The sequence below is a fragment of the Gossypium raimondii genome, chromosome 10, assembly GCF_025698545.1.
Source record: "Gossypium raimondii isolate GPD5lz chromosome 10, ASM2569854v1, whole genome shotgun sequence".
Lineage (NCBI taxonomy): Eukaryota > Viridiplantae > Streptophyta > Magnoliopsida > Malvales > Malvaceae > Gossypium > Gossypium raimondii.
The window spans coordinates 19,367,519-19,379,223 of record NC_068574.1 but is presented as its reverse complement, the minus strand read 5'-3'; the positions used below and the strand labels follow the sequence as shown (position 1 = coordinate 19,379,223).

Genomic DNA, 11,705 nt, shown 5'->3' with positions numbered 1-11,705 from the left:
TGATTTCCATTCTATGGAAATTTAAATTGTTACAAAACTATAAAAAAAAAAAGGAACACTCATTTTAACATATATTGATAAATATTATATATGAGTAATAAATCTTTTAGAAATTTTTTAATATGAAATGTGATCTGTACAAAAATATTCAGTCAGGAAATAATACTACAAAATATTATTTAAAATGGGAGAAATTTATTTACATTGGTATAAGTGTAAAATTAAAGTAGTTTTTATTCTTAAAAACAAATTATACTTAAAATAAATAATTAAAAGATTTTTATTTAAGATAAACTTGACATGTATAATTTATATAAATAAAGCATGAAATATGATTACGGAATACTTCTGCTTTAAAACACACAATTTTAAGTTTTTAGTTTAATAATCAAATAAATTTATGTTTAATTGAAAAAATATTTTTAAAAAATAGTATTCTCCCCTCTTAAAAAAAACCCAAAATGTGATTGGATAAATTTTTCATAAATCAATTACGGCTAAAGGATTTGGGTACATACAAGATGATAATGAAACTTTGGCGAATGTATCTCGCGGCTCGACATAAGTAACAACATAAGTAACATATGTTGAATATTTATGAATGCCAAAGCTATGCGGCAACACAAACATGGAAGAGTTTGAACAAGAGACAACGAGTTGTTGACTCATCAAAACAGCTTTTCAAAACCATAGCTACCAAGTTTTTGAAACTTATTCAATCTGAAAATCTGTGTGCACCGATGATTCCTTTTTTCACTTACGATAGGGAGCACCGATTAAAGCAACTTTATGAATAAACATCATATCTTCATTCATCCACGTTTTAAGTCGGCTGCTTCACATCTTCTCCATGGTGTAATCCATCGCATCTACAAGGAAATCTGCAACAAGAAATTATCATTCATTAAAAAGAAAACCGTACTGGACGCTATGATAATCAGTCCGCCGAAGAGTAACTGACCTGCATCTTCCTTAGTGAAACAGAGAGGAGGGGTAATTCTAAACACATTGCCATAGAATCCACCTTTCCCGACCAGTACCCCAAGTTCTAGAAGAATACCAAAGCTTATTCATTATTAACTCAGAAGCAAAGTTTATGCTATGGTAGGATTAATGTGGGGATTGGAATAACCCTAACCTTTCATCTGATCCATTACATGAATAGTTTCAAGCTTTGCTGGAGTCTTGAGCTTCTGATCAGTGACGAGTTCGACTCCGAGCATCAGTCCTCTTCCTCTTACATCCCCTATAACTGTACACATCCAGTCATGGTACAATCAGCAATGTCAGTCACCGTTAGTTTAGAGAATGTTTCATGCAGAATATACAGAATATACAAGAGAAAGGATGAAGCTTACGGTCATATTTATTTTTCAGTGCAGTAAGCCTCTCTTTCAAATAGGTCCCGACAACAAATGCATTCTCCTGAAATTTTTCTTTTTCGATTACTTTCAGGACGGCTAGCCCTCCAGAGGTACATACAGGGTTCCCGCCGAAGGTATTGAAGTAACTCCTGCGAGTCAAGACCTCCGCAATCTCAGGGGTAGTTACCACCGCACCTAGAGGAATGCCATTTCCAATGCCCTGTCATAAAAGAAACATGTCAAGGCACGAAAGTTTGCTGCAAGTGAATAGCTAAGCTACACAAAAACAAAGTCCAGTAGTGTGCTCCGCTTAAATCAAAAGAACTGCTACCATCAGAGTAAGATTACAGTTATAATGCATGTCTAGCAAAGGGAGATAGCTAGGATATTTCCATAACCAAGAAAATGAGAGAACTAAAAACCTTTGCCATTGTCACTATGTCAGGAACAACCCCATGGTTCTCAAATCCCCAGAAATGGCTCCCTGTGCGAGCAAACCCAGCCTGAACCTCATCAGCAATGCAAAGACCTCCAGCTTTCTTTATGGTGCTATAAACAGCAGGCAAGTAACCTGGGGCCAATTCTATGATTCCACCAACTCCCTGTCAATGGAAACATAAAGGGAAAGTTAGGTGATGTGTCTTCAGTAGGATATCATGAAAAGTTGATAGAAGAAAATAAGGATTGAAGGAGATGGTGAATATTGGAGATTACTTGTATAGCTTCAGAAATGAATCCAGCAACGTTGCCAGAAGTTCCAAACTGGATAAGATCTTGAACATCCTTTGCATACTTCTCTCCATCAGAACCAAAGACACCACGGTACGGATCTGGGTTTAAGGCATGATGAACTCCACTCTGATGCACATACTTACGGGTTAGGCATACTTGACATATCATGTTCTAGTTCATAATTCCAGAACTTTCTATACTCCGAAGATTAAAAGGGAACTGGGACATATCAAGTTTTTGAAATTTATGATAAGCACATAATCAGTACATATGATTTATCCATTGGATTGAAAAGGTCATGTGTTGCAGTAACAGTGGGTTACATGTATTGAACAAATATAAGGACTAGTTTGGGCATGAGTACCGGACAATTAGGTTGATTTGATTTTTAATTATATCTACTTCAGATAATATAAATATACATACAAATTCGTTTGTACAAAACAAACATTACATAAATGAACCCTGTCTAATAAATGATTCGCTAGCTTTTGTCATACCGGAATGATTGAAATCTAGCTACCTACCCCCAACCTTAAGAAAGAAAGATCAATATTGAGAGAGATGTTGAAATGTTCTTTTGTCTTTATATCAACATTTGCCGCAACTGAAATTATATGCCACGGTTTGCCACCTACTCTTGTCAAAAGTTATGGACCTTATGGTGTAAAAGATACCAAACAGGAACAGCCATGTAATCAAAGAACTAACTAACATCATGTGATGCATTAATACATAGTTCCTACCCACACTACTTTGAGGTAAACCTATTCTCAAGTTTGCTGATAAGTTTAAACAGAATGCAGATAACTTTCCACAATTGAGTATCCTCTTTTATTAATTTATTTTATCCGTCTCCCTTTATTAATATATTGAAATTAATAAAGGTAAAAAAGGAATCTCATATCTACATACTACTTGCATATCTTTAGCATTTTAGACACTTTGATAAATGCTCTTCTCAAATTATTCATACCAATAACAGAAAGTTCTTTTAGTAACTAAGCAAACATTGGATGTAAATTAGAATACAATGTTCAAGCCATAGTTAAACAACATTGGCTCGAAATTCAACAACAAAACAAAATTGACATAACATCAGTGTCCTAATTACCACCTACCTTTGTTATTTCATTTTCAACTACTGTAATCACACACTCATATCCGGATCAATGCTTAAAATGAAGTGCTATGAACAATAAGAGCATTGAATTTCAAGAAAATAAAAATGAAGCGACATACCTGTAAAACATTGAACTTCCAGTTACTTTGGGCAGTGGCTCCCATGGTTGCCGCTGCATTTCCATGATACGCATTCCTCAATGATATTATGTCATGGCATCCAGTATATAATCTGGATATCATCATTGCCAATTCGTTTGCTTCTGTACCTGAATTTGTAAAGAATACAACCTACACAGCCACAAAAAAGAAGTCCAAATTTATGATAAAAAAATACAATACAAAAAAATAATAAAGACGGTCAGACCAATTTAAATCCAAATATATATGGTATCACAATGAAGTGCACACAGAAATGAAAATTTCCGAGTGCATTCTTCAACTCCAAGTTGAGTCATAATTTATCTCGTAGCTATGGTCTAGGAATGAGGCATGTTCTATACCGCTTGTTATTTGAGGCATCCAAAGTTGTTTGGCTATTAAAGTCCTCAAGTTATTTATATTTTCATCCAAAACCAATAGTACTTTAATCTATTCACAGAATCTAATATTTGATATACAAGTCACCTAGATAAAAATGATACGGGTACTGGATGAAAGAGCCAAGGCAATAATACTCGAGATTGAAAATAGAAATCCATCAACTATAGTTAATCTACAAACCAAAATAAAATACCACGACTAAAATATCAATTTAAAAAAAAAGTTATCATCTTGGAAGTCGGAAGAGAACAATTTAAAGGAATGGCCAGACTGAAACATTTTCACCCAAAAAACTAACTTTATAGCTTACAGATAAAGAAAAAAAAGAAATTGGGTACTCTTATTTGACATAAACTTTTATTTTTTTGTCTAGTGCAAAACATTAATCATTATTGCTAGTTATGCGTACGGATACATGTTGATTCTAAATAGAACGAGAGTCAGCCATCATATCCAGGGGCGAATTCAGCCGGCTGGCAGGCCCCGCCCCAACTCATTTCAAATTTGATTTTAGCAACTTCAACTTGAGTAATTATTTTAAAATGTAATAAATTATCTTTGATCCCGGAATTTTTCAATTATTTTTTATAAAATTTGCAAATTGGCACGAGAAATTTGACACATTTTTAATTTAAATCTCATTAAATTTATGAGCTTAAATTCTTAATTGCTTTATTACATTCTGAATTAATAGTTATTTTACACAAATTATATATTAACATTTCTCAAAAGAAATTATAAATTAATATTATCATTATATATTAATAACATTACAATTTTCTTTTGTATTATAATTATCAATGTTTATTTTAATTATTTTACTTAATACTATATAATTTTAAACAATAAAACTTTAATTTATTTAAAAATTTTACTATGCAACTTTACTCAATATATTTAAAAATAAATAAAATATTATTTCATGAAAAATTATATTTTGTAATATTGATATAATATATTTAAATTTAATATCTTGAATAACAAATTATTTTTAATATTAACAAGTTATTCTTACAATTTTAAATATATCTTATAATTAGTTGATTTTATTTTTGTTGAGAGTACGGTTTAAATTTAAGAGAAATTTGAAAAATATCATTTATCAAGTCATTGGTATTGGGTTCGGAGATAAAATCAAATAGACATTCCAAACCCAACTCACCCGTTGTAGAGTCTCTACAACTCGCTCCATCGACCCCTCCCCTCGACAACTTCAAATCTCTCTCTATGTATATTCTTCGTTCGTCTTTAACCATTAAGCGTTTATCATAATCATTAAGCGTGTGATAGAACAGTGGAGCATTTAGTAAGCAATTACCTTGAGATTGCCAGGTAACTTGTTTGCAAGGGCCTCAGCAAAATCAGCGATGGCATGGTTGAGGTAAAGAACAGTGGAGTGCTGCAAGCGCTTGGTTTGATTGACGATTGCTTCAACCACATCAGGATGACAATGGCCGCAACACACCGTAGCAATCCCTCCAAATGCGTCTAGGTATCTTCGTCCCTTATCATCGAACAAGTACTGCATCCTCCCCTCCACTATGTTCAACTGAACACGAAAAATTACATAGGAAAAGAAAAAAAAAACAGTACTCATTATTCATAATTTTTAATTATAACAAAATTAACATTTAACATACACGCGAGACGAGGGGAGGGGGAATGCAAAGGGGGTGGGGACCACTGAGAGAAAACAAAATTCAACTAAGGACAAATCTTCTGCCAAACGTTATTCAGTTCAATGAATCTGAGAATCAGCCAAACAGATATTAAATAAGTGCAGTATGTTTTTGTTTAAATATAAAAAGGAATCAAGTGAGACAATAATAATCTTTTACAAGAGATTTAGATTGTTAATTAATGAAATTTTCAAATTAAAAATTTACAGTTTGCATGAACAAAATCACGTCGTAGACGTTTCGAAAGGACTGTCAATTAATCAAGAGTATCGCTTTTGAATCATAAAAGAACACATATGAATAACAATTAATTTGATTTTAGATGTTTATCTGAAAACTCCACAGATCCATTGTTTCGAAATGATACAAAAGTAACTCACTGGTTTGGTGTAAAAGTAAAACATGGAGGGGCTAAGATACTCCATGCGTTTGGAAAGGATCTCGTCGGCGGAAGGACCGGTGTAAGGAGGCGGAGAGTAATCAAAAGGAGGCATTTTACGAACAAGACCATCCCTGTTATCAATCTCATTTCGAGCCACCTGAGAGAAGCAACGTCGTCGTAGTTGGCAAGGGAGAGAACATTTAGTTTCCGAAAATAACCTCCTGACCGGAATAAATCTGTGCATCATTATCTCCCCCGCAGATTCGAAAAACAAAAACTTCTAAAATGTAGGACTGTGTTTGGTTGTTTAGAGACTGCGAGGTGAGGAAAAGGCAATTATAATTTTGGTTGGAGGCAAGGATTGAGAATGGAAGTTTATATAGAGCAGGGAGGCTTTGTTGACGTGTACTTGAGTTGTTTGTTTTTGTCTTTTATCAGGTTAAAGAAAATACCCCTCTTTTACCATCAAAATTACACTTTTGTCTTCATTCAGATGGAACGTTGCCACTTGCTCACGTGCTATAAGCTGAACTCTTTCCACATATCTCACTAATGGTGGTCTCATATAAAAATTATAATATATTATAATTCCTATCACATCCGAAATATAAATATCTAGTTAAAAATAACATATAATAAATAATAAAACGTAAGATTTAAAACTAACTAATAATAACATATGAAATTTGTACATTATTAAAATGAAAAATAGATTAAATTGTGTCATCAACTTGAGTTGGTGTTAGTTAAATTAATTTGTGATACCAACTCAATCAAATACATTATTACTATAGAAATCCTATCACATGCATACGCGTTGGAAACCACAAATCTAGAACACAATGTGTTTCTAAAATAACATACAAGATAAATAATAAAATGTGTGGTTTGAAACTAATTAACAATAACATATAAAATATATACGATATTAAAATAAAAAATATATATTAAAATTGTATATCATTGTATGTCATCAATATTGGGTTGATATTGAGTTAACTTGTGACACCAACTCAATCAAATACATTAATATATATTTATGTACAATTGATGGAGATAATAAATTGTGCATATAAAAATAAAATTATATAAAATATATCAAAATGAGGCTTTGATTGAATGGTAAATTTAACGTTTTACTAATTTAATTGGTGTAAGTTTAGATCCCACCATAACTAAAATACCTTCAAATAATATAACTTATTTTAATTACGGAAGAACATTTATATAAAACGCTTGATAAACAATATAAATATATATAGCTAATGGAGGTAATAAAGTGTGCATAATAAAATTAAAATATATAAAAATATTAAAGTAAAGCTTACAATTGATGTGAGTTTAAATCCCATCATATACATATTTTTTTTTGTTTTTTAGGTGAAAAAACTAAAATACTCAAATAACCGCATTGATGACCCGATTGAAAATGATACTAACTCAATTAATAATTTTACTAATAGTACAAATACGGTTCATGCATCTTTAAAAAATATTAAATTTCCATTTAAGGTAATATTTGTTTTCTGGAAAGTGAAGGAGTAATTTGAGATTTTTTCCTTTTGCTTATTAACAGTTTCTTTTTAAGTGTAACAAGTATGAGTAATTACAAGTATTAAATTATTACAAATGAATAATCACTATACGGAATTAAACCATTACATCACAAATAAATAAAAGTTGATACAATCTAAATTAAAACTAATAAATTAGCTAAATTAAAATTTAGTTACGATAACCAAACATGAAAAGACTCGGCGATGATATAAAATTACCATTCAATTTCAAAATTCAAATACAGATATTGATTTCTTTATCCATTGTTGTAATGGATAATTATCACTAAAATAACATTTCACTTAAAACATATTTTTAATTTTTAAGTTAATTTTTCATGTTAATATAATGTTTTTACAAGTATTTGTTTTATTTATTAATAACTATTAATAGTTATGGCATGTTTTCCTTTATTCATGCAATGAATCCAAAGATCACATGACATTAATAATTCGTTGTTGTTGATATTTCTTATTGATGGATTTCAAAAGTTCCACCGTATTATAATATTAAATGCGTTTTTGTTTAAATCATCTTTACATTTTAAGAGTAATTTTGTCAATATTTTAAGTTTGGTTCATAAAAATTATTTTGAGTTGGTAATTTTATTAGGTCAAGATTTTAGATTATAAATGTTAATATTAATACCATATCTTCATTACATAATGTAATATTTGGAGGGTCCTTTTATGATATTTTTACCCTTTATTTTATAATTTTGGGTAATGTTTATCTTTCAATTTATGATATTTTCATATATTAAGTAAATATATTATGTATATATAATTTTCATAAATTTATCCTTATACTAATAAATCTCAAAATTATATATGAACATTGTTTTAATATACAATTTGAAACATGAATTGTGATTTGATATAATTATACACATGAAAATTCAAATGTGGTTCAAATGTATACATGAAACGTTAATTTTGATTCAATCATACACATTTAAAGAATAAATACATCAATTGATTTTTATATTGGATAAATATTACTTGTGTATGCAATATAAAAACATGAAATGATGTTATATCAATAATTATGTTAATAATTTATTGAATTGGTCAAACCAACATTTCATGTATAAAATGACACAAAATAAAATTCGTGTATAAAATTACATATTAAACCAAAGTTTATGTATAATTTTAAGATGTATCCCTAATATAAATAGTATATTAACCAAATTTAAAAGTTATCCAAAATATATTAAAAGAAAATGATATGTAGTAATGAAAGAAAATAGTATTAAAACAATAGGATCACTTTTGCATTTGAAGAAAGAATAATACATTAATTATTGTATTATATGTAAGATTTAGGTATATTTAGTACTCAAAAAATTTGAATTGCTCTATTATATTTTTCTAGGCTTAACCTGTACAATATTTATAATGGAGGTGAATTTCATCAATTTCATGAGATCTATAATCTCCCAAAAAGTAAGAGTCAATTTATTCTATCCTAAAACACGTTAAGAGTAAATTATTCCAACCTAAGAATATAGCAGAAATCATGGGATATACATAGAAATTACAACTATACAGAAAAAATATTTTAGATTTTTCAACACTCCCCTTCAAGATAGTGAATAGATATTTTCCATTCCCATCTTGCATGTAATGTCTTCAAAGTTGGAAGTAGGCATTCCCTTAGTTAATACATCTGCCAATTGATTACTTGATGATATATATAGAGTGCAAATCATGTCGTTGTCCAGCTTTTCTTTAATAAAGTGTCTATCTACTTCGATGTGCTTTGTGAGATCATGTCGCACTGGATTGTGTGTAATGCCGATGGCAGACTTGTTGTCGCAATAGAGTTTCATAGGTCCTTCCCACTTGATTTTAAAGTCAACAAGTATTATTTTGAGCCACAGCAATTCACAAAATCCATGAGTTATAGCTCTGAACTCTACTTCAGCACTTGATATTACAACAACTGATTACTTCTTACTCATCCATGTCATTAGGTTCCCACCAAGAAATGTACAATATCCTGAAGTTGATATATGATCTACAACAGAACCTGCATAATCAACACTAGTATACCTCTATGAGCAATCCTTCATTTTTCTTGAACAAAATTGCTCTACCCGATGTTCCTTTGAGATAGGATAGAATTTTGTTGATAGCCTGCAAGTGTTTCTCTCTTAGATCATGCATGAATTGACTTACTACACTTACGAAATATGTTATGTTCGGCCTTGTATGGGACAAGTATATCAGTTTCCCAACCAACTGATGATATCTTCCCTTATATACGATTCCATCATCCTTTTCTTCACTCAATCTCAAGTTAGGCTCAATGGGTGTGCTTGTTGCCTTTAATCCAAGATTACATGTTTCTTTAAGCAAGTCTATGTTAGTACAAATCTTCGGTGAGGAAAATCTCGAACACACGAACGAAACTCGAACAAAAAAAGAAGAAATATGACAAGGCTCTAAGGCGTGTATCAAGCCACTATCTTTAAGGTAATATTCGCCCCCACTTATCTTCGTGTGTGCAAATGAGTTCCAAGTAAATTAACCTCGAGGATATAATGAAGCCAATGACTATTTGCGTTTTGCATTGACGAGAATAATCCACTACGCACTGAGCAATGTATAACAAGAAACTCAATTTCTAAAAAGGATTTTTGCAGTAATACTTTATAGAATAATCTAATAATATTAGAAAATGAAGGAAGGAAAGAAAGAATAATAGAATTTGTTGATGTGTTTTCCAAATGAAATCTCATTCCCATTTATAGGAATTTTCATATCTCTTCATAGAGACATCTTTCAATAGGTGTCTTTCTGAATAATAATGTCTCTAAAATTAACACATAATTATTCATTTAATATTATAACTATTCAAATAATATTATTTAAATAGTTATAATTCTTTTCAAAAATCAAATAATATAACTTTTGATTAATTACACCCATTCATTTATAGTTATTGGAACACTATAAATATTTGAAAATGTTCCAACAATCTCTCCCATTTTCAAAATATATTAGATTTTGATATTCTTGGAAATCAATTTGCATAAATAAAGGTATCTTATGATTGAACCTTCACTTAGTGAAAACATGTTAAAGTTAATCGAAATTGCATGGTAGACTAAGCTTTGAACCAACTATTCCATTTAGATTTTGATATTCTTGGAAATCAACTTTGAAATATAGAGCTGATGGTTCATTAGAAAGGCACAAAGCTGGTTGGTCGCAAAAGGATATACACAGACATATAAGGTAGATTACCAAGAGACCTTTGCACCCATAGCAAAAATGAATATTGTGCGTGTTCTTTTGTCTTTAGCTGCTAACTTTGGTTGGTGTTTACAACAATTTGATGTTAAGAATGTGTTCTTACATGGGATTAGAAGAAGAAGTGTACATAGAAACTCCACTAAGTTTCAATGAATTGTTTTTTTGAAAAGAAAGTGTGTAGGTTAAAGAAAGCTTTATATGGATTAAAGCAATCGCCAAGGTCTTGGTTCGAAAAATTTACTAAAGTGATGCTAGCAATGTGGTAAAAACAAAGTCAAGGAGATCATACCTTGTTTATAGAACATTCAAAAGGAGTTACATCCTACTTGTATATATAGATGACATCATCATCACTGGGAATGGTCAAATTGAAAGAGAAACACTTAAAAAGTGCTTAGCAAAGGAGTTGAAATTAAAGAACTAGGGGGCTGAAGTATTTTTTAGGAATTGAGGTGGCATACTCAAGTAAATGCATCTTTATTTCCCAACAAAAGTATGTCTTAGATTGTTGGAACCTTTTAAAATATTTATAGTGTTCCAATAACTATAAATGAATTAGCGTAATTAACCAAAAGTTATATTATTTGATTTTTTGAAAAATAATTATAACTATTTAAATAATATTATTTCAATAGTTATAATATTAAATGAATAATTATGTGTTAATTTTAAAGACATTATTATTCAGAAAGACACCTATTGAAAGATGTCTCTATGAAGAGACATGAAAATTCCTATAAATAGGAATGGGATTTCATTTGGAAAACACATCAACAAATTCTATTATTCTTTCTTTCCTTCCTTCATTTTATAATATTATTAGATTATTCTATAAAGTATTACTACAGAAATCCTTTGTAGAAATTGAGTTTCTTGTTATACATTGCTCAGTGCGTAGTGGACTATTCTCGTCAGTGCAAAATGCAAATAGTCATTGGCTTTATTGTATCCTCAAGGTTAATTTTCTTGGAACTCATTTGCACATCGAAGATAGGTGGGGGCGAATATAACCTTAAAGATAGTCGCTTGATACACGCCTTGGATCCTTGTCCTATTTTTTCTT

The 11,705-nt window shown here is 30.5% G+C and overlaps 1 protein-coding gene across 1 annotated transcript; it reads right to left on the bottom strand.

Annotated features, from left to right (window-relative positions):
* Positions 1-445: 445 nt before the first annotated feature.
* Positions 446-6,170, bottom strand: LOC105777171 (alanine--glyoxylate aminotransferase 2 homolog 2, mitochondrial). Its single transcript, XM_012600281.2, has 9 exons — positions 5,821-6,170; positions 5,080-5,310; positions 3,339-3,509; positions 2,079-2,222; positions 1,787-1,966; positions 1,359-1,584; positions 1,139-1,252; positions 962-1,048; positions 446-881 (listed from the first exon to the last, which is right to left on the bottom strand). The coding sequence occupies exons 1-9, from the start codon at positions 6,067-6,069 to the stop codon at positions 838-840; spliced, it is 1,446 nt and encodes a 481-aa protein (XP_012455735.2). The 5' UTR covers positions 6,070-6,170; the 3' UTR covers positions 446-837.
* Between the last annotated feature and the right edge of the window lie 5,535 nt (positions 6,171-11,705).